Below are 23,316 nucleotides of genomic sequence, written 5' to 3'. Positions count from 1 at the left end.
CTTTTGTGCAGAACTTCATTACCAGCAAAATAAAATACGTACAATCCGAGTGGGGCATTAACCAACGCGAATCTTCCTCTCGCCAAACACAGTTTCGATTTCAGATGAAATCAGCATGGAACTCCACTTCCAAGTCCTACATTGGAGACTTGCAATAATGTTTTCCAGAGCAGCTTCGTACACTGAAATTCTGCTTCTCTAAATGCAGTCACGTCCTCCAGCAGCCGTCTGTGAGGCCGGCCCCGCCAGAGCCGGGCGCTGGGATCACCACCCCCTGGCGCTGCAGCTCCCGGAGCACGTCCAGCATGGAGTCCAGCTGCGCGCGGAAGGCCTCCAGGTCGCGGTTCTTGCGCTGCGCCAGCCTGCGCCAGCGCTCGGCTTCCCGGCCCTGCCGGGCGTCCCCCGGGGGCTGCCGGGCCAGTCGCGCCGCCTGCAAAGCGCAAGCACCGCCGTCAGCTGCAGGGGGACGCGGCGGCCGCCTCCTGCTGCCTCCAGCCCAACACAGCCCCCGCGCACGGACAAACCACGGCATCACACGGAATGCCCACAGCCCAGTGCTGGTGCTAAAGGGGGGACAATTTGATTGGCTCCAAATTGGGGAAAAAAAAAAAAACAACCCACAAATGTTTTGATAGTAGCTATAAATCCCATTAAATACTTGCAGTAATGACAGCGGAGTAGAATTCATTACTGACTAAAGAGCCTCAGGAGATTTGGACTTACTTATTCTCTCTGAAGCAGCACTGAGAAGGTTAAATCTGTGAGCAAGGCTGAGCGTGAAGAAGAGCCCTCTGCATGCAAAACAAGCCTCCGAATTTGCTCTTAAATGTGTTAATTAAAAGAATACTCTGCAGCAGAAACAAGCCCCATCTGAACTGAATGTTCATGTGCAAGAGGTCCTGTGCTATTACTGTGCTTTTAAAAACCACAAAAATGGTCAGAAAATTGTGGCACATATCCTGGAGCTATTACTTATTCTAAATTATTCTCTTCATTATCAGTAATTTGGAGGACTTGTTCAGTGCCCCACTGCATATTTGCTGCCATTAAGGTGCCAAACTGGAACACACAAAACCTCAAGCTTAACACGTAACATGGCTACTATAACTCCAGAAAGATGCAATTACTTAGGAGTAATTCTGCTGCTTAGAATAATAGAACAGTCCCTTTTTTTTAAATAAAAAAAAATACTTTACAAAACATCTTGGGAAACCCAGGTCAGGCCTGGATTTCAGGGGAGTTAGCTTGCAGGCCAGGCAGCAGCACTTTACAGAAACATTGAAGAAGTCACCGTTCTTACTCCACACACTTTATGCCCTTTTTTTTTTTTTTTGGGGGGGGGGTATGAAACAATTAAACGTTTGATATAAAAAGCTAATTTCTCTAGCAAAGTAAAACCTCCTACCAACAATAATAATTCTGTGAAGAAAAATGAACTTCCTTGACATACAAAGACTGCAGAAGAAGCTCCACAAACTGAAAATTGCTACAGTTTCAATCATCTTCTAATCTCGCTGTGCTTTTTTGACTTCATCAAATAAATCAGAAATTAAAGCACTGATGGAAGACACTGAAATATTTAAGTGATTAAAGTGCTGAGAAAGCCTCCATGGAACATAAAACTGTCTCTAGATGATACAACATCAGAGAGAAATCTCCAGGATGTTTCGTGATGAAAGCAGTAGCAGAAGATGCAAGAATTAATGCAAAATTGTTCTGCCCATTCAAGTGATACAACTGCCACATACGTGAGGCTATGTCAAAATCTAACTCTCAAACAACTATCAGAAAATCTCCTTATCCTGCTGCTTGAAGCAGGGCCTCCTTGGGAGCAGGCTGAGGGCAGCTACAAGGAGCAGCCACCTGAGCGCAAGTCTCATGCAGCTGGTCTTGGTAACTACAGGTAACTACACCGATTCGCACCCGAGAGCACCGCAACAGGAGCTCATCAAAAGGTGGCTTCACCAGAAAACACCTCTGTCCCCTTGAGTGTGAGCTGAATAAACCTGGAAGTGCTGCAGAGACCTCAGCTGAGCCGGCACCTCCTCCTGGGGAGGCTGAGGCCGCGCGCCCCCCTTTACCTTCTGAAGCTCTTGCTCTCTTTCTGCTCGCCTGCTCTCCATGTGCTTGATTTTCTGCTCTAGGCACAAGAAGTGCTTCATTTCAGGACTCTGCCTCTCCTTAGCCTCTCTCAACTCTTCTGAAAGCTTTGCCACCTAAAAAGTGAGATAAAACACATATTGCTAAACACGTGATTAAACTCCTTTAGTCTAATAATCTGCAGGTCAAATCAATTTACCCAGTAAACTGTAATTTCACAATCCTTCAGAAATTCTTATACAGTTCACTAATTTATTCTTATTCTTTGCATGTTTCAAATAAGCTAAATAAAGAAATATCAAGTTAAGTCTTTTTTTGCCCAGTATCTTAATGTGTATACGTAAATGACATGGAAAGCTCTGAAATTCTCAGTCCTTTGCCACAACCCTTAGTTCTCAAAGCTGATCACTGCTAACCCTGTTCAGGTGTTTGGGCAGCCTTGGCTCCTTGCTGCTGAGTTTAAGCAGCTGAAAGCGCAGAGTCCTCCTAAGAGGCTCTCGCTTTTACTCAGCAACGGCTCGCGGGTGACTTGCCTGTATCTCTGCTTTAACACTTCTTCTGAAGCACGGAGGCCTCGTTGTGTCGTTTCTGCCTCTGCTTCTGCAGCAGCTCGGAGCCCATGGGCAGTAGCTGCAGGTGCCCGGGCCCTAACGCTTCCAGTTTTGTAGGCTCAGTGACAAGGGCTCCCCGCTGCCCTGCGGGCAGCACCAGCGGGCAGGAGCGCAGCGCCGGGCGGGCGCCGCCACGGAACGCTTGTTCAATACAAGATCCTCCTCCTCCCCTGACAAACCCTGACTTGTGTATCAGGATTTTCCACAACAGAGTTGGAATTCTGCGTCAATAAATATTGAATGAGCTTACTGAGATTCAGATTAAATGACATTAGGTACTGAATGCACACTGATGCTTCTTTCATTTGTTCCAAAGGAGGGCACTAAGCAAGACTAAACATATTAAGTACTCATTTGTTTGCAGAAAATAAGAATTCATTTTAGCAATACTTGTGGTTAACCATTATACTATAAAAATAAAGTTAAATTAGCAATATTCATACATCAAGGAGTTGTATTGTCCTCCTGAGCAGCAAGCAATAAAAATAATATTGGCAGCACCTCAGGAATGAAGAAAAATGAAAAAGCATAAAAAAATCAAAAAGCTTGAGATAAAGTCTCAGGAAATTTTGGCAATATTAACCCCAAAATGAAAACATGAGCAAGTGTAATTTTTAGATTATCAAAAGAACAAATAGAAAATAGATACCTGTTTCAAAACAACAGAAGTAAATTTCAGAACTCTGCGAATTCAACTTCTCTTCATGAAAGACCAACTTTCACATAACCAAGAATACACTCACCCAGATCAGGTTTGCGGTAATGAAGGATGAAGAAAAGGAAGCCTTTGTTCTGATTCTAGATGTATAATTAACAATGAATTAAAGTACCCTTTTAATAAGGTCCTGGGGGCTGTTTCTTACCCACAACTCTCAAAGAGACTGTCAGTATTTGATTTAACCTTCTGATCAGTTTTCACACAGATGTCAGATGATTTCATGGAAATCAAAGGAAATCAAAGTATAATCTCCTATGACCTGTGTCGCTTTCCTGTTCACATTAGAAAAATATATTTCATTTTCATACTCAACTCATCTAGAAACCAACAAATATCCCGTTCTTTAGACTTGTTTTACTATATAATATTTGAAAATGTAGAAGGACAAAAACAAAGAGGGTTTCTATCAGTATAAGGTACCCCCAAACCAAATTCAGATATACCTCTTTTTGTAGGAGTTCCTCTCGCATTTGTGAAACTAGAAGGGCTTCCTGCTGTCTCTGTTGCTCACCGATTTGCTCTTGGAGATGTTTTATTAATACCTGCAAGATTAAAGATTCTTCATTAACACAAATACCTACGATGTCATCTGAAAACCTATTCAAGAAAATTACACCCTAAAACGTAAGTAATGCTGTAAGAGTGCTGGTATGAGCTATGTATATTGAGTGCACAGTCACTTGACGTGTCCGACAGCAGACAGGCACACAACACCTGCCTTCACCTGCGGGTCACCTTCCTCAGGTAAAGCCGAAGAATCCGAATCCAGCAGCTCTCACTGCTTTCTACCACCACAGGGCGGCACAAGCTCGATGGTCAAACAGCACGCCCTCCTGCCACGGGAGTCAAAGCAGCCCCGCAGCTAGCAGCTTTTAAGGGCGGCTGCGTAACACGCGCGCTTCGCGGCGCGGCACCTCTTGCGTGGAGATCCTGCCGTGCAGCTCGGCCACCCGCGCCGCGCACGGCGCCGGCCGCCGCAGCAGCCGCTCCACCTCGCGCTCGTGCGCGGCCTTCAGCGACGCGACGTACTCCGCCGTCTCCTCCTGCAGCCTGCCAGCGGGAGAGGAAAACAACAGGCATAACGCGGGTACGGGCAGCTCTTCGAGACGGCGAGAAGCCCCTCGCCTGAGCGCGTGCTAACGGCGCGGAAAGCTTGGTGACCGCCGCCTGCAGGACGAGCCCGTCGTTAACAAACGGGGCGGCAGGAGGGCCGGCCTCGGCACGGGCCGTGCGCCGCACGGCGAGGCGGCCGCCACGCGGGCGCCTCCGCAGGCTCTCCCTGCGGAGACGGGGAAAAGAGGCGCTTCCCAAATCACAGCCCAGCAGTTAGACTTAAGGCATCTCTTTTAGGATAAAATGTGTTACAGATGACCATTTCCTCTGCTTTGAGTGAAAGGGGAGCTAGACAGACTAGGTGAAACAAAGTTTCTGCTTGGCCAGGTAAATCCCAGGAAAGAGGGTCCCAGGTTGCAAGCAGGTACAGATAACAAACGCTAGCACTGCACAACACATGAGATGCTTTTACTCAGAACTGTGACATTTTGGAGCATTGATAAACAGGATGAACACAAGCCTGCCTGGCAGAAGAACCGTGACAGCACACTGTGCTGGAAAAGCAGAGAGCAAAACATGAAGTTTACGGAGACCATCAGCCATAAATAAGCTACGTTGACACGACTGGTATGTTAACATGTCTCACTGCAATCCTGTCTCAGCCAGTACTCCACTGAGGTTTTTAAAAGAACACATCAAACATTTACCTTCTTATATTATTTTCGGAATAAGCCAGTGTTGCTTGAGACTTTATCCTCTGCTGGTTCATTTCCAGAGACAGTCTCTCCAGGTCGTCTTTCAGCTGTTTATTTTCCTGCAGAACTTCCGAGATATCGGCATCGGGAGAGCCCCGTGGCCGGCACACGCTGCCACCACGGAATGCTCCTGCCGAGGGCTCGCTCCTGCTGGGACTCCTCGCGCCTCCTGCTAAGCTATTCTGCTTCAAGTTCTCTGTAGGGTTTTCCTTATTAGCGGCTTTATTTCTGAAATTATCGTCAGACAGCATCACCATCCTTTCTTTCTGAAGTTTCTCTACAGTTTTTGTGAGGTTTTGTATTTCTCTGTTCTTGGTGATCAGTTCTTGATTTAGTTTTAACAATCTCTCTTTTGTATTAACTTGTTTCACTTGAGAATCTGTTGACTGCATGTCTTTGTTTTCCTTTTTACTTCCAAGTGTTAGCTGTGAATTTTGACTTTTAAGATTTTCAATTTCGGCCTGGAGGTTTTTAACAGTGACCAGATGGATCTCCTTTAGGTTTTGAAGTTCCTGTTCAAGCTCTGTAGAACTGGCTTTATCGCTGCTCAGTTTTGGTGATTCACTCATGAATTTATAGGCAAGTAGTTGCTCGAGCTCTACAAGCCTTTGCTCGTACTGCACCTGGGAGAGGGGAGCAGAAAGCACTTTCCTCAGCCACACGCTCCGTGCTACCTTTTTATATTATTTTCTAAAGGTACTGCATGGTTCTGCAACACAGGGTACGTATCAGCATTACTAGCAACACTACGCTCAATTAGTTCAGAAATTAATGCATTTTAGCCAATAAACTACAGCACATAAATCAGCTGTAAAAACAGCATTACTCAACACATTTACTACAAACTCATCCTGCTCTCACAATGAAAACAGTAGCTATGAGAATGAAAATTAAATTAGCATGGAACCCTCCATTTCATTTTTATATAATTTAGTCCTGTTCAGATGGTAAGAAGTTGGAGATCCAAATTAATATCTCACTTTGCTGCCAAAAGAAATATCAAAATAAATCTTTATCTTTGTTTAAAAATCCATTCTGCATCACCCATAAGTCAGCTTGCAATTATTACTGTCACATACTTTGAAAGTTACACTTCATATTTTTTACATCATCAATAAATTTAACAGGACAGCTTGCTGTTGTGGTCATTTCCCCCTCCTTTCTGAAAACAGAAGTGTGAATTCAGAAAGACAGAGTCTTTCTCCCAAGAAAGCTGGGGAAAAGCTGATAGGATTTTACCTCTTGTAAGCCTGGAGAGCCTCTGGCAGGTCTGAGAAGTTACCCACATGGGAAGAAAGAGCAACAACTGACCAAGGTTTTCCTCTCCTTTTCCCTAAGAGCCTATGCAGTTCACCTTGCCATAAAGTAAAATGCCAAATTTAAATGCTTCTTAACACAAATTTTAAGACTTGCTATCAAATAATTTATGGATAATAGAACGATTAGACATTCTTTGTAGAAAAGAAAAAGTTTATACGATTTTTGAAACAACAGCCTTTGATACAACAAGGAATGGAGCAAGCTGCTTTTCTCTCTCACAGGATGAAACCCACGTGTCCTATCTGTAAGGATATTTTAATGCCTTTGGCATTAAACGTCCTCTCGGTCTCAAGCCTCTAAACTAAGAATTTTGGCGCTATTTGTGTTTCAGAGGCAGCAAACCATTAATATTCTGGTCACAAATTTTTCTGAGCATTTTTTCTTTGAATATGGTCTTTGCCTTCAATTTTCACCCCTGGTCTGTTTTAAACTCCACTAACCTCAGAGCATCTCTTGTGGCTACTGAATACAACTGCAGTTTTTACCTTTATTTTGTGAAATTGTTGTTCCATAGCACGGAGACTCTTTTTAGCTTCATCATCTTTATTCTCCAGTTCTGTTTCTAACTTTTTTATTCTTCTCTCCAAAAAATCAATTGTGTTTGTTTTAGCTGAAAGATCGTTGCTTTTCTCAGCAGCAGCCGCAGCATAAATCAAAGCAGGCAAAGAATTTGGATACCTTCTTTTTAGAATCCCTTCCATTTCTTTGATCTATCAAAAAGAAAATTAAGTTAGAAGTCAAAAGAGAAAATCCAGATGAAAAGCAAACTGAAGAGCAGCCACAGAATGCTAACAAGGGTAACCCACCTAAAAACTGGGTGAAGACTGGGCACCAGAGATGCACATTTTAGGGCTTTTCAATATAGTGTTTTTTCACATTGCTTGCATTTACATTCTAAAAAGAGAACTTTAAGATCAAGTTTTTAAACTACATGTACATATACAGAAGAGAGTGGTAAGACTAATGAGTGTTTTGGAAAGGATCTTATAAAAGTAAGATTGATTAAGCTCAGCCTTTTCAACATTAAATAAGCAGGACTTGCTATCTCTTACTGCCTTTTCCAACATCTTCTATTTAAACAGAGTATGGTTCTATTTTATAATCAGATGGATCTTTTATTTACCTTTTTTTTAAAAAAAAAAAAAGTATTAACAATATTAAAGGTCAAGACTTAAAACATATACTGTTTCCTGAAATTAAATTCACACTTCCACATTCCACTCAAATTTTCAACTATGTTACAGAGATTTCATAATGTTATTGAAATTATTCCAACATCAGATTACTGTATGTTATTTTATTGTGTTCATTAATTTAAAGGAGATATTAATAAACATTTCATTAGAACATCGAGTTATTTATGAAGTACATTAGTAAATGTTGAGAGAGGTTAAGGCATGGGGAGTAACTGCTCACTTGTCGCTCAAGATCCTGAATTCTTTTAGCATCTGCTGCTCTGTCCCTCAGACGTTTCTTCTGCTGCACACACTGATCTCCAGCTTCAGTTCTGAGCTTCTCGACCTATCCAGTTTATGAGAAAATAAACTATAATTTATATTCAGAGATACTTTCTTCTAATACAAAGATACAAAAGTTTCAAATCAACATAGTATAATGGAAGCACCTACAACTTAAGAACTGATAACAGTATTTTTTAAACAATTTCTAATTTTTCTTCAGATTCCTAGCTACACCTTAATATCGAAGAAGCTGAACCAAGCCACAGGCAGAGAACTTCAACTCAGGGGCACTCTTGTTGGAAAGAGAGTAAATCTCGTGCTCCTTTTTCCCACCCTCCCAAAACACGGGTTTGGTTAATATGAAATAATGTAATGGACATTTGTCTTGCTTGAACACAGCATCAGGTAAGGAAACAGTTTTGAGTTATGCAGGGCTATGCTCCATGATGAAAGAACAAAAGAAGGACAATATGTTGTGCCTAAATAAATGCTGACTCAGGATCAGGGGAAGAAGCTGGATATTTGTAGTTTCTGCTCTCCCATAAAACTTGGCCATGAAGACTCAAAGCTTCAATCTGAACTTGGGCTTGCTACATGTATCAGCCACTGCTGCCACTGTACAGGCCCATTACAGGTTGTAAAACCACAAATATTCCTATCCTGGCTTCTCTCTGAGCGATGCTGGATTGGAAATGTGCCCACAGCAAAACTTGGGGGCCAGCACAGAGGTTTTGACTCTTCTGCTGCTTTCTATGATAGTACAGCTCTTCACACCATTTTCAAATATTGGCCTGTCCTGAGGAGGAAAAAAAAAAAAAGTGCAGCAAAACTATTCTCTCTAAAAGCCAATGACCTATTGCTGAGATTTGAATGGGCACCTATCATACGGGGGTACAAGCTTGATGCAGTGGCCTTTAATGGACCTCCTCTCCCTGGCTTCTCTTTCAGAAGCACCTCCTTGAATCTGATCTCACCCATAACAAGCCATTAAGCAGCCTCCCAGACCAGTGATACTTAATTGCTAGGAATATTCTTTATTTCTGGGAACTTTAAGTCAATTCTACTAACAGGCAATTCAAATCTCAGATCTATTCAGGAATAATTCACTGGTTTCACTTGCTTTTTTATGTTATTTCTTTTTAGCTCCCTTCTCTTGTAAACAATCCTGTCTGAGGAGCTTAGAGCTGCTACTTGAGAGAGGAAACGTTGCCTGCGCTAAATGGGGGAAAGAGAAGGGCAGGAGGGGTCTTCTGAATTCTTCATGTAAAAATGGATTTGCTCTTTGAGGGCAACAAATTTGCAAGTCTTAAGGAAATGACATTGTAGCTGTTTCCAGAAGCATCATCGAAACACCAGCATAAGGAAACTGGTCCTAGGCAGGAGGCACTGGCAATTCTGATTGCAAAGGCATCGAGCGCTCATTTTGAATATAGAGCCAGGCACGTTTGATTGGAAGTTATGAATTCACATGTGTATTCTTAAAAAAGCTGGAAGCACTGTGAAGCACAAAGTTCCAATTCTTAAAACTAGAAAGCTCCTATTTCTTAAAAACAAACAAACAAATTAAACACTTGATATTATCACCTCTAGCTTTAGTTTCTCAATTTCTTCTTTCGCATCTTTAAGACGGGCTGCATCTTTATCCAAAAGATCCTGATTTTCTGCATACCATTGAAGTCTTCTTTTTAAATGAGCAATTTCCTGCTTGTATGAGTCTTCCATAATTTTCAATTCATATGATTTCTCACCTACAAGACACCTCAGTGAATACTACTGAATAATTTTTAGAAACAATTAGTCAACACTATCCTTTTGGGGTACTTTCCATACATTTTTCGCCTTCACAATTGGTAAAATTTTAAGACCAGAGCAAAACCAGATTTTTTATGTAAGTGTATTTCAAAAAAACTCTCTCCCCCTCATATGCAATAGTGTTTCACAATCTACCACAGAAAGTATTTAAAGCAGGATCTCAGATGAACCCATCCTTGGTCAAGTTATAGCAAACAAATCCTCAGTAAGCATGTGGACAGCAGAACACACGTATTACATGTATTAGCCACACTTCTGTTTGGGATCAAGCTTTTGAGAAGACACAGGGTGGAAATTAACTTTCAGCACTGTGATGTCTGATATTGGAAGATGAAGGAGTCCAATTTGGGGTTGCCCTCTCATTAGAAGGCTAAAGTCAAATGGGAAAGAGTTCAGAGGAAAAAAAAAAAATCAAGAGTTGCACAGCATAAGTTATACGTAAAACTAGTCAAAATTGTGGTAAGCAGATCTAAAGAGGAAGACAATGTTCACATTAAGTCCTTCCATATGAACACAGTTGTCTTATTCCAGTTGGCATGAAAAACAGATTATTTATATGAACAAAGTCAGTAACCAAGAGTTTGGCTAGTTACCATAAAATGTTTTCTAATAGATTTGCCAACGAAATACTCTGCTATCTCTTTCACTGTATGTTTTTGAGAGGTTTAGACAGCACCTGGAAGTAGTCTAGATATATTTGATTCTGAGTCATATTTTAATAGCATATTTTAATTAAAGAAATATATATGAAGCACAATTATTAGCAAAATAAGGATCCTTTACCTGATGTGGAAGCAATCTGCACTTTTGCTAGATCTCTCTCTTTCTTTGCTTGTCCCAAGTCTACTTCAAGAGCCTGTTTTTCTTGTTTAAGCCGTTTTATCTCTTCATGTAATTTAGTTTCTTCCTTCTTAATTTTAGAGAAAGTTTTAAGGCAACAAAAAATACACACATTATTTTCATACAAAAAATGAACATACTTTTTCTCCATACAGAGACTGACTCACACTTGTTGTGTCAAACTACGGTAGCAATTAGATTTCTAGGCTTGGTATTATTCTCAGTTCTGGCTACAGTACGACACAGGAAAACCGAAGTCAGACACAGGGAAACCTGCCACCTCTTGTAGGTAAAGACTCTCTTAGAAGTGTAAAACATTCCAGACCTCTCCTTGGAAAAGGTCACTGAAGAAGTTTTATTTTCAATACTAAAGAATACAACTTCAATGTCCTATCTTTTCACAAAGCCACAAGCTAGATTAAAATGAAGCTCTCCTTCCAAACCTTTACATCTCTCTAGGACTATACAAAACAACAAAGTCTCAAAAGAGCTGTTGTCTTAAAGCTTTTTGCCTGCTTCTACACCCACCACAATTTACTGCCTTGCCACCAAATGAGGAGGTTTTGCTGTTAGGAGCAGGTGGTATTTGGTGGGGAGCAGGGATCCCTTCAGGACCTGGCTCAGCAGCTGGGGAGTTACAACCCCCCCAGGCCGCCCCTTCCTGCGGGCTCCCACCAGCTACTTCCGAACCGCCAAGGGACACGGAGGAGCTTCCAGTGCGTCTGTGATTACTTCCCTTTGACCAGGCATTTGCGATAATTAATTGTGGAAAATGGTTAACACTGGAAAAATATCAGCATGCTCCACCACTTTATTTACTTATGTTATTGCTCCACTGTAGGATGGTCATGCACTGTTTGCATGAGCAGGTTAAGTGTGTGTGGGGCGTGGAGCTACCTGTGCTGCTCGGAGCTCTGAAATCAGCTCTGTGAAACTCTGATTTCTGGCTGGTTCAGGAACCTGCATCACCCGTGGCTGGATATTAGTCATATTCACCTTTTCTCTAAAAAACAACCAAAAAAAGACAAGAGCAAAAAGTTACACGGTGTGGCAATTTAGCGTATTACAGTTGTTTATTAAAAACAGAACAAAACAAAAAACAACCGAACTCCAACATCAGCACAACTCGCCTAGGACTTCTCACAAGCAGACACCAACAAATTAGGAACAGAGCAGCTGTTCAGCTCGTTAGAAAGCAAACCTTACGAGACCTAGAGCTCTCCCAAATATCCCTTTGTCCTTCAGTGTAGTGACCTCCGTATCTACCACATCATTTCCAACGATATCAAAACATTTTGACACTTGAGCAGAACTGTAATATCAGAATGGCTACAATATATGTCCTATACATTCTTGTAAGAATAGAAGGGATATTTATATTTTAGCACTGGAATAATCTGACTATGGAGAACAGCCTTTCCCCAGGTCTGTAAGATCAAAAGAGAGAGTATGAATTAAATGTCTGTAATCAACAAAATCAAATCTCACAGAAGGGTCGAGGTTAGAAGGGACCTCTAGAGACCATCCAGTCCAACCTCTGGCAGACTGCGGCAACTCTCTAGAAACAAAATAAGCCGTGACTGAAAGATAGAGACACTTTAGATTAGATGCTTAAATAAGCCTACCTTAGAGCTATTAATTCAGACATTAAACACTGATTCTCCTTAAACATTTGTTCCTCATTTTTCTTGTTTTGAATTTGTAGCTCTTTCATTTGTTTGTATAACTTTTCATTTTCCTAAGATGAGACAAAGAAAGTTCATAAATTATTCTTTCACCCATTCAAAAATCACTCTCTGTTTGCCTTCTGAAACCCTGCAGCAGTGAAAGCAAATAACAGTTTTATTACCACATTTCTAAAATAGGTATCTACTTTCATTAGCTTTTTTCCTCAAGTATTATGTAGTGGCCTCTGCAATCTAGGCTGAGTGCTCCATGGGTACTAAGATTAACTAACAACAGGAAGAAGTTATTTCTTAAGTGATTAAGTTATTTCTTTCCCTGCAAAGCTACCTAGCCATATGGTTAGAGCACATACAGGATGGGTGCAGACAGAGCACAGCTTGGCTTGCCCACCTGCCACTCCTGGGGGCAAAAAGTGTCACCGATCTGGGAGCTCCACAGCCCTCAACCAGCAAGATTTTGTGTCTCTGCTACTAAAAGTTGCTCAGCACTAGCCCGAAAAGCTGGTTAAACTGACCAGCAGCAAGTACTTCCAAGGGTCATTTAAGCCTGCAACATCTATTTATGTTTTCAACTAAAGAGAAATACGTGAGGCACCTTGATATGGTTCCTTGTCTTTCACATAACAGGAGCAGTTCATTGCATCTCAAATACAGAATCCTCCAGAATTATAATCCTGCTAAAAATTACTGTATTTTTCTACTACATTTTAGAAAAAAAAAAAGTATCTTCATGTTTCCATGAGGTGAGAGGTCACCTTATTTTTACAGTTTAGGACAATCATGTGCAGTTGGGGAAATAAATATTTTTAATGTGCAATATATTTTGTGCCCTTCATACAGAAAACTTCTTCCACCCCGTAGATACCAAGATAACTGTTTCAAACAGAAAAGTAGTAACCACTGACAAAGTTGGGTTCTGAAACACACAACTAGCACACAGCACTCCATGCTGGGCAGCATACCTGTTGATAACCTTGAATAATGACCTCTTGATCTTCAATTTCTTTTTTAATTTGTGTCAGTTTTTCTTCAGTGACAGGAACTGTTGCTGTACCATGGATCCATCTGTTTCCTTTAGCTAGCTCTTCCATGCTTCTTAACTTTAAGAAATACATACACAATTAACAGGAAAGTTTTGTTACCAACACAGAATCCTTCCCAAGATTTTACTTTAAGCTCAGAGTATGTTATAAATAAATCAATGTACATTAAGGCATGAGCCAATAATAATATTGGCTCTTTATTCTGCTTTCATGATAAATAGGAACGATATAGGCAAGCTGGGAAAAATTAACAATGGAACTAGACTTCCTTTTTTTCCTAAAGTATTTAGGCAGAGAGGTAGAGGGGAATAATCCTGTGAATACTATTTTGCTATATAGCCAAAATGCAACATAGAAAAATGCAGCAAAATAACAAACTCTATGTAGAGAATTTCTCAGTAACAAGCTGTATCACTTAATCTGGTATTTTTTTTTAATTAAAAAGATTTATTAATATAAAATGTTAAATCTTTGCAAAAAGCTTGCTGCAGAACTGCCAAAACAGCTAAACAAGAGAACCTGGGATAACAAGATTTTAACAGGATTTCTGTAGGAAAAAAAAAAAAAATCACATCTTATGAGGAATAACTCCACTAGTCAGCACACACACACAAGCCAGCAACAGATGTATAAAAATGCATTTTCTCCTCATTTGCAGTTAACTGAAAACAACATGACTGAATGTTCGCGCTGCCCCTGTTCTACAGCAGCAGGAGAGGAGATGGGATCGAGCACCTTGCTCTGGAGGAGGTAATTCTCTTGCCCCAGCTGGGAGAGCTCCCTGTCGTGCTGCGCTTGCAGCCGCAGCAGCGCGGCCTGCGCGTCCTGCTCGGCGCGCGCCGCGCGGCGGCCGAGCTGCTCCATGGCCCCGCGCGCCGCGCGCAGCTCCTCCTCGGCAGCCTCCGCTCGGCGCCACAGACGCAGCTCTCGCTCGCAGCCTCCGGCAGCGGGAAAGGGCCAGTCCTGCTGAAGAGGAAAGCAGGGCAGCGTCACACCGAGCTTACAGGGGGCTTTTGTTTGACCGGCTTGTCTGACTCTTCGTAATGTGCTTGAGGGGGAAAAAAATACACTACCAAACCAACACCAAACAAAACCACCCTCAACATTTTCACGATTTTCTCTAATGATCTACTTTCCCATTTCCTAAACACGTATGGGGGAATAAAACCCCCAAGCACACAGGAAATAAAGCACTCTGGGAGCCAACAGCCACTAAACAGCTACCAGGGTTAATCTACTATGCATTTTGCCCACTGAAAAGAGCAATGATCAAGGGATTCATTAAATAAATGGTTTTCTATTTATACTAAGGCAGAAAGAAAAGCCGTGACTAGAAATTCAGTCAGCTGAGAAAACACACAAGTTTTTTTTTTTTTTTTAAACGTTCAATGCAACAGAAGCACAAAACCAAACAGAACTACTAGTTAACATTCTTGACAGAATACTTATACTTACCAGTTTCATTTAAAATTATATCCCCCTCCAGCGAGATAATAAGTTTTAAGAAGTTAAACATAAGAGAACTAGCCAAGCAACTGAAAGCAGTACATTTATACTGGCACATGTAAAAGCAAAAATCAGTATTTCACTAGATTTTGTATTCAATATTTCAGCATTTGCCAATCTTGTGATTATTACATAATTATTAAAAGAATATGACAAAACAGGCTTGCAAATCAAGCTATAGGGACTACAACTAGCAGCAACACTAACTTACTCACATGCTGATACTGGCTGTGGGAGTCCACGACCTGCTGCACACCATCACCAACAGCCGAGTCGTCAGGTGTAACTTGGTTAACCCCCTCCTTCAAAGCTGCTTCCTTGGGCACAGACCTGATAATCCTTGTAGCAAATAAGCCTTCCTCATTCAGACATGAAGAAAAATAGAACAAAATTACATTCAGCGCTTTGCTCTTTATAATGTTCTTTAAAATATATTCTCCTGACCCACCCCTGTGTTCCCTTGAGCATGTAGCTAGAAAACAGACCAGGACTTTGAAATAAATTCAGAAACCTGAGAGCAACGAGGCATCATGAAACATGTGAATAGCTGGATAATAAATTCTTCATGAAACAAGATTAATTTGGCCAGCTATCTGGCCAGCTATCTAAGTATACACAGATACACATATTCCAAGCCCTGCTGAAGATCAGACACAGCAATTTATGAAGGGGACTTTGGAATGGAGATGGCATACGAAGAGATGGAACACCTGCTTGGGGCAGCTATGCCTCCTTGGGGCAGCAAGCAGCAACCTGAGCAGGTTTTTAAAAAACAAAAAAGAAACAACAAGGAAAAACCCAAACAGGGAAGTTCACCCTAGAGAGCAACTAACGTATATGTTAACTGTTTATAGTTTAGTTTTCTCATATAAGGATACTGAAATAGAAACAATGAGATGGTGATTTTGTTTTTCCCCATGAGTCCATTTGAAGAGAGAATTACCTTTAGGTCCTGCTTTATCTGCTGGGCTTTTGGCTTTCAGGCTGGACTTCTTGAAAGTTTCTTTCAGTGTTTTCTTTTCGCTAGATGGGGAAGGCTGTTTGGAAAGTGAAGCTGACTTCCCATATCCCGAACTCCTAACCAATCCACGAGGACTGTGCAATGGCTTCTTTTTATGTAGGGGTGTTGTACTTCTGATGCTCTTGTACGTTTGTTTAGTTGTCACTGATCTCAGTCCTTCGCCCTTCGAGGACGGAGACTGCAGTGCCTGTAACAGAGCATACTTTTTAGAAACCAGACTTCAGTTTTTGGTGTGGCCTTTGCTTGGAAAGGGTAACCTTCGCTTCTACAACAGAACACAGAGCCAGTTACTAGGGTAACACAACAATAAGAGCAGAAAAAAAAAATGAGAGTATTTTGGAAAGTGTGCCTAATATAAACCAACACGAACCACTTGTTCAGATGCCCTGGGGAGTCTGGGCCCTTCCCTTGATCGCTGCAGCCTATCCTCTCTATCCTTGCCAATTCCATCAGGGTCTATCCTTGGCATGGGGGGGCTCTCCAGCCTGCACCTCTGCACATTCACACGAGGGAAGGCCCCTGGGATGGGGATGCTGGAGCTGGGCACACAGGGCTGCAGCAGACTCCAATGCACTGGGCTGGAAAGCCCCAAATTCCACTAAGAGCAGCAAAGGTAACTTGAGCGTTTCAAGAAAAATACAAGCTGCTTCTTGACTCCTAAGCGTACGACAGTAATCTTCAAGTTACAGGTGATTCAAAAATCAATATTTAAGAGCTGTTTGATATGACCTGGTTATTTTTGCTGACCATCTGTGAAAGCAGAGAGTCGTGTGCCATCTTTTCCTTCACTGAGCCAGGCTGTGTTTCATCCATCTCGGCTTCCTTCTCCGTCTCCCCACGAAGGTCACCCTCATTCACAGCTCTCCGAGGAGAGAGGCTCTCTTCTCTGCTGAACTTTTCGAGCAAGTTTGTCTCCCAAACTGTGCTACTCTCATGCTCCTTGAATGGCTCGTGGCCCATGAGCTCCTTTGCTGGGCTGCCCGTCAGTTCCACAGGGCTACGACAGAAAGGAATAAAGTCACATAAAACAAAACTCTTGTGTTTTGCACTTCCGTTGCTTCAGAAAAATAGGGCGATTTTCCCCTTAGGTATGATCGGTAGAGACTGCTTGAATCTGAATGAGATTCTAGCTACTTTTAAGAATAATACTCCACCTGATCCAGTTAAAAAGCAAAAAAGACTAGGCTAAAGATACACTCCCATAAAGCAGGAGCAACTGCTTTTGTGGTACTGAACAAAACCAAGCACAGAATTAACGCTAGTGAAACAACGAATGGGAACTTCTGCTGGGTGCAACCACACATTCAACTCCCAAAGCTCATCTGCAGAGCATAACCTGTTCCCAACAGCTCCACGACCTGCATGCCATGCTCTGGACACAACAGCAAAGCAGGACTTAAGTTATTACAATCCTTAAAATACATATTCTGAGATAAGTACCTTCCAGGCTCCAAATTGAAACCTCTGGCATCATAGGAATCTCCTTTAATAGGTTTCATCAATTCTTCAACAGTTGGTAAATCTAGTAAATGCAGAACAATAAGTTAAAAACCTTATAAAATGCACTTGCAAAAGGCTAGTATTAAAAATATTTAATAAATAGAATAACCAAGATCACTCATTTTCATCTTTCTCATTCTACATCTTTATATGATAAATGTCTTCCTTCTAACCACCCTGAGGCTGTTATTGCTGAAACAGGCTCTCACTTTACATGTTTAGATACCATTTAAAAATTTTTCATTTAATACAGAGGGTGTCATCAGTGTAGAGAGTATGAATGATTAGCTCATTTTAATTTCAAGGATTTTTTGTTTGATACCCATATCATCATTACACACCCCCAGCTTATAAAAGCTATATGTTTGAAGTGAGAAAGCCAGATCACAGCACGCTCCCGATTCTGTCCTGCAGCTCCTTAGTAACATAACCAGAAGTATTACAGCTCTTTTTAACCTAGACAGAAGAAAATGGGAAAACAGCTTGGAAATCACAGCTTTGTCTTGCTCTGTGACATTCACCTGACTCAGTAGTTGATACATGTCTGGAGCAGATGTCATTGCTCTGTGAAGCACCTGGCACCACGCACGGTGCCGCTGCCCCTGGAGCTCCGTGCGCTTTGTGCTCCTCGGCGTCTCCCCAGGACTGCTGCACGTGACGGTACGCCTCGTGCAACGCCTCCACGTCGCTGCTGGCTTGCCCATAGGAAGGGCCTGCAAGGTAAAAAGAGAACAAAAGAAAAAAAACCAAATGCAGGCTCACAAGGGACACTACAGAATTTTCTCTTCTGGAAAGTGACCCGCCAGAGCCCACATAGCAGTTTCTAGCTTTGTCTATTATCAGGTAAGAACAGCATTTTCAGTTCTGAGAACAACAACAACAAAATCCTGATTACTGCCACAAAATTAAGCAGCTGTCTTACTAAGCAGCACGTGCTACTGTACCTTAAATAGCCTCATCTCCAGTTGGCATGCATTTGTTTACAAGTACATTCTCATTAATAAACTAAGAGCATATGAGTCTACTACTTTAACAGATGCCGTCAGAGTCACGTTCTGGATGTAAACAGGGAACATTCTCAAACTGATCTTCATACAACCATTTATTTTATAACTGTGTTCAAAGCAAAGTTCTAGATATGGTCAATAACACAGGGAAACCACACTGAAGTCACCAACAGGCTGCGATGGCAAAAGCAACTTTACAGTAAATTTCTAGCGACCCACAGAAGTACCAGTTCTCCCCAAAATATTTCCTTCTCAAGATTTGTTACTAAAAAGTAAATGCTTTATGCTCACTGACAATCTAAAACAACCTTATTTCCATGTTGCTAATACTCCAGAGCCATCATTAAAAAAATGACAACTTTACCTGTTTCATTCAATGCAATTCCAGTAACTTCTTGAGGCAGACACTGTTCACCCACATCTGATGTTTCAGCTACATCTGATGTTTCAGCAGCCTTCTGAACTTCTGTAGTTGAATCTTGTGAGTCAAGTAATACTATTAAATGCAAGACAGACATTAAAATTCTCTCATTTATATTTTATCTACAGTTGAAGTAGGAGTTTATCAAACCTTATCTTAATTCTCTAATCATGAAAATAAAAATAGATACATTATTCTGGTGGCATTAATGGCAGTAAGTCCATCTGCAAGCATCAACATCTGAGTACTGACTGGATGTAACAAAACAAAACACTACATTGATGTAGTGTGAAGTGCTGACATACTGATATATTTTTAATCATTTCAGTCCAATGGACTTTCAGTAGAACACACTGAAATCAGCTAAAAAAAGGTAATAAGGTCAGATAAGAATGTTTCAATAAGGTACAATTAGTGTTCTCCTACTAGTTGATGTCCATACTTACCTTTAGCCAGCATGCCAGTATTTGCTTCCTGAAGAAGAAAAAAGTAGTATTAATTTTCGAACTTCCTTGAAAAAAAACTTCAAAAAAACCCTCAAACTTCAAACGTTGGTCCAAAACCTAAGAATCAATGCAGCTTCTAGCGCTCTAAGAACCTGCACTTCTCTCAAAATCTGCCTGTGATGCCAACGGGTCCTCGACACTCTCTACTCTGGCACCTCCAGTCACCCAGAGGCGCCCACCCCTGCACCCCAGCCCAAGCTGGCCTGTGCTACCTGCCCCAAAGCACCCTCAGAACAAACACAGGGTCTCCTGACCAACTGCTTCTCCCCACAGATCTGCTCCCAGCAGCCTGTACCACTTGCTGGTATAGAGAGCACCTCACCAGCCCCAAAGTGAGAGACCAATCACCCCCATCCCCAGGCTCCAATGGGAGATCCTTTTTCTGGGCTGCCCTCTCCAGTTCTTTATGCAAAGAATGAGTAAACAGGCAGCTCTGTGAAGAACTTAGACCTTTCAAATATAAGATCACTGAAAAATATAGGCGCTTAATAGAACAATGTAGTCCCAGAAAAGTTGTACCTATTTACATTTAAATCTACTCCTGATTTCATGTTCTGATTTACCTGATTTTCTTCAGTTTTAAAGGCAGGATTAACATCTGTCTCCTCTTCAAAATCTTCACTGTAGCTGCCTGACAAGAAAAATACAGCATCAGATAGAGTGAACATTAAAAGAAGAGAAAGCAGTCAAAGGCAAAAGCTATAGCATCCTGTACTCCAGTCCCTCCACTAAAAACAGCTGCTGTTGCTACTACTCCTTTCACAAAGGTGACAACAAAAAAATGTTTCGAGATTGTGACATACAAAAAACCACAGTAAAAGTCATACACGACATCTCCAAATTCAAATGAAATTTGCCTTACAGACATTTATGCTGCATTTCCAAGCCCTCAAGGCCTCCTTGTGTTTGTGGCTGTTGTTCTGTCACTCTCAGTTTGGGAGGAAACAACGCAGTTGCCCCAGCACCAGATGAGCAGCAGCTCTACATGTCTCTCGACCACTCTAGCAGTTTTTAGGCACTGAATCTGCAGCTTTTGCACTATTTCAGCATTCACTTTGGAGTGAAGAGTTTGCTGAGAGTGCTCACAAAGGAAAGAAAACTCTGTGTGTTGAAATCACTCTTAACGTTTGGTGTTTTTTCAGTATTTTAACTCTGTAATCTTGCTTATTTTTGTTCAGTTCTCATGCCTTCTTCAGTTTCTGGGGGACAGCTTTTTTGCTGTTTGTCTTTCAGACAAGAGCCAACAGTTAAAATTCCCTCCACACAAAACACAACCCCCACCTCCAAAACCCAATCTTCTGTCTGCACAGCAGCTCCACAGCCTTCACATAAAAACAGACCAAGTCTGATAGAAGAATTGCAGATAAATGTAGATAAATGCAGATAAATCATTATGGGGGGGGGGAATCACATTAGCATTCAAGTATGGTTTCATCCTCAAGAGTCAAGGTGATTTGGGATAAGTCAACTTTAGATACTACTCAGAACAGAAAATTTCAGAAAAATTAGGGATGCTGTACTGTTAGAAGCTGAATCCCAGAAAGAGTCACGTTTCCAGACTAGTTCCAAAGGCAACCTTGAGAAGAGAATAATGTATGACACTGTGGTGGGATTTCCTCTTTCCATCGAATTACACCCCACTATGGTGCATCCCCCATGCCCTGGTTTGAAATTTTCTGAAGAGCCTGCACTTTTACTGGAGCACTATTTCTCAGCGTTCATTTGCGTTATTCAGTTTAATAAAGTTCTTCCAATTCTCAGCATGCACATGGTAAAAAGAATTTTCAAGAATTTTCAAATGTATGATTTAGAAAGTAGTATTACCAGATTTCTCTTCATGCGCAGATTCCTCTTCTCCTTTTTCATTTTTTTCATTTCTGAGAAGTAAAATTAAAACGTTACTGTCCCCTCCTGGCAGCAAATAAATATTTTTAGCCAATAAAATGTTGGTATTTCTTACAATCAGCAATAAAATTAAAAGCCTGAATTTTTCTATCATATCAAATCATATATAAAAAAGAAAGCAAGTGTCAGCAGTGATAAAAAAAAAAAAACTCATGTTTTTACAACTGTCCACAGTTAAAATTGTCAAAGCAATTCCTAAAGTCACCCCCTTTCTCGTCTTCAAATGCCCAACTCACACATGCCCATTAATAAGAGCCTGTAACTTTCCTTCTCTCTAAATTACCGTAGTACAAATGGTGCTAGTATTACAGAATCATTGGAATCCAGCTCTTTATTTAATCTTGAGTAGTCAATAGTAGATGATGCTTCTTGCTCAAGCTTGGCAAAGAACTCTTCTTTCTCTTCTTGCTCTTCCAAGGTATCCAGGCCAGCTCCCAGTATACTTTGATTAGGCCCCGAAGCGACAATTGAATCTAAATTTGAAAACACAGAACAAACTCATCGTAACTGCACAGTGCATCTACACAGAACAGCCGTAACAACATAACAAGCACTGCTAGATACAGCTCATAATACCTGGCTGGTATTAAACACCAGCAGCACGCAGCTGAAGCCATCAGTTCACCTGACAGACCTGAACACCCCTGACGTGCAGTGTAGGACTGTAATGAAAGAGGCTGGTGGGGAGAACCAGCCTCGCTGCGGCCAGCCCCACGGCACGGCTGCTCCCAGCTCTCACCGTGTGTCTCCAGGCTGTCCCTGCCTGCACACACCGACACGCCGCCGCCGCTCGGGAAGGTCCCCTCTTCTGCGTGCGCATCCTCCTTGGCTTCCCCCGCGGGCTGGCCGCTCCTCGGGAGCCTGGCAAAGCTCCCGCCGCTCCCCAGCATTCCTAGGAAACAGCCGCTGCGTTGCCGACTGCGCCTCGCGGCGGTCGCAACACGAGAGCAAGACTGATGGTCCTGCAAGAGGGCTGAGACACCCCAGCACCACACAAACAGCTTTTACATGACAATCTACAGGTCACACACAGCCAGTTATTTGGTTTCTCCTGCGAGACATTCAGAACCACCTTAAATACAGTATTTTAAATTACTTTGTTACATACCTTTTCTTTACATCCTTCATACTTGCTCACAAGCCTGAAGTTCACCATGGGGCAAACATAACATTTGGGAAAATTGACTTGAAGACAGTCACACACAGAAACCTTGCACAGAAATTAATATTTCTTATCTGAATGCAAATGAAATACTCTTAAAGAAAGAGTAACCAAAATTACAAATATACAACCTCAGCTCTTCCAAACTGCAGTGTGCAATTTCTTCCTCATAGCAAGAGTTCAATGTCACCTTAAATAACTCTGTGTATGGATTCTCCTCAGGCAGACCACCGCCTTCCTTTAAGAAACAACAACACCAAGTCCCTTCTGCTTGCCCCTGAAACGCACACTTTTAAGCCTGGATTCTTTAGAGGGGCTGTTCGGGAGAATTGCTGGAAAAAAAGCTCTCATGCAGTTAACCATAGACTGGCATAGAATAATTTAGTAGCTCTCAGACGGGAGTACAAACGTTTGTCTTCTCCACTTGCTCTCTGCCCAAGGGATGTTTAGATTGAAACTGTGCAAAACACACCAGGAGGAGGAAAAGCACTGACAAAGGCATCAGCCCTACTGACTCCTGAGGGGTTTTACTGGGGTATTTGTTACTTATGAAAACAAGTTCTTGAAGCAGCAGTCTCCTTAAACTCCAAAGATGTCACTGCCCCTATCTTGATATTGCCAATCCTTGCAGCATTTTGCAAGGCTCAGCATACATGGCATTCTTCCTTAAGGTCCTGAGCCTTCAAACCAAATACAATAAGAACCTGATTTCATTTAGAAAGGTATTTCCAAACATCACAATTGCAGAGGAAAGTTTAAGAATGTGAATACAAAAGAACTCAAACATTAAGATGTGATGACAAGTATCTATTAAAAACCTTCCTAACTGAGCAATTTTCTTTTTGTAATTCTATGAAAGACACAGTAAATTTGTTACCCTCAGAATTGTCT

General features: G+C 41.7%; 1 protein-coding gene across 1 annotated transcript; it reads right to left on the bottom strand.

Annotated features, from left to right (window-relative positions):
* Positions 1–148: 148 nt before the first annotated feature.
* Positions 149–22,419, bottom strand: LOC104579873 (centrosomal protein of 162 kDa). Its single transcript, XM_088520309.1, has 25 exons — positions 22,372–22,419; positions 22,003–22,225; positions 21,547–21,760; positions 21,183–21,235; positions 19,922–19,989; positions 19,299–19,326; positions 18,796–18,927; positions 17,946–18,137; positions 17,365–17,446; positions 16,654–16,921; positions 15,847–16,111; positions 15,119–15,258; positions 14,133–14,360; positions 13,317–13,454; positions 12,295–12,407; positions 11,567–11,672; positions 10,613–10,739; positions 9,602–9,765; positions 7,974–8,078; positions 7,043–7,267; positions 5,190–5,860; positions 4,344–4,479; positions 3,873–3,971; positions 2,082–2,216; positions 149–430 (listed from the first exon to the last, which is right to left on the bottom strand). Exons 1-25 carry the CDS (start codon positions 22,417–22,419, stop codon positions 209–211), a joined length of 4,182 nt encoding a protein of 1,393 aa, XP_088376435.1. The 3' UTR covers positions 149–208.
* Between the last annotated feature and the right edge of the window lie 897 nt (positions 22,420–23,316).

The sequence above is a fragment of the Tinamus guttatus genome, unplaced genomic scaffold (genome assembly GCF_059628265.1).
Source record: "Tinamus guttatus ecotype Peru unplaced genomic scaffold, ASM5962826v1 Tinamus_guttatus_pri_ptg000085l, whole genome shotgun sequence".
Lineage (NCBI taxonomy): Eukaryota > Metazoa > Chordata > Aves > Tinamiformes > Tinamidae > Tinamus > Tinamus guttatus.
The sequence above is the reverse complement of the archived record's forward strand: the minus strand, read 5'-3'. Positions and strand labels throughout refer to the sequence as shown.

Excerpts from the sequence above, each read along its gene's own strand:
- LOC104579873 (XM_088520309.1), bottom strand. The coding sequence starts at position 22,419 with ATGGTGAACTTCAGGCTTGTGAGCAAGTATGAAGGATGTAAAGAAAAG. Across the intron at positions 17,447-17,945 it reads TGTATCAACTACTGAGTCAG|ATTTACCAACTGTTGAAGAA; the intron begins GTGAATGTCACA and ends TGCATTTACTAG. Across the intron at positions 10,740-11,566 it reads CAGAGCTCCGAGCAGCACAG|AAGGAAGAAACTAAATTACA; the intron begins GTAGCTCCACGC and ends TCTAAAATTAAG.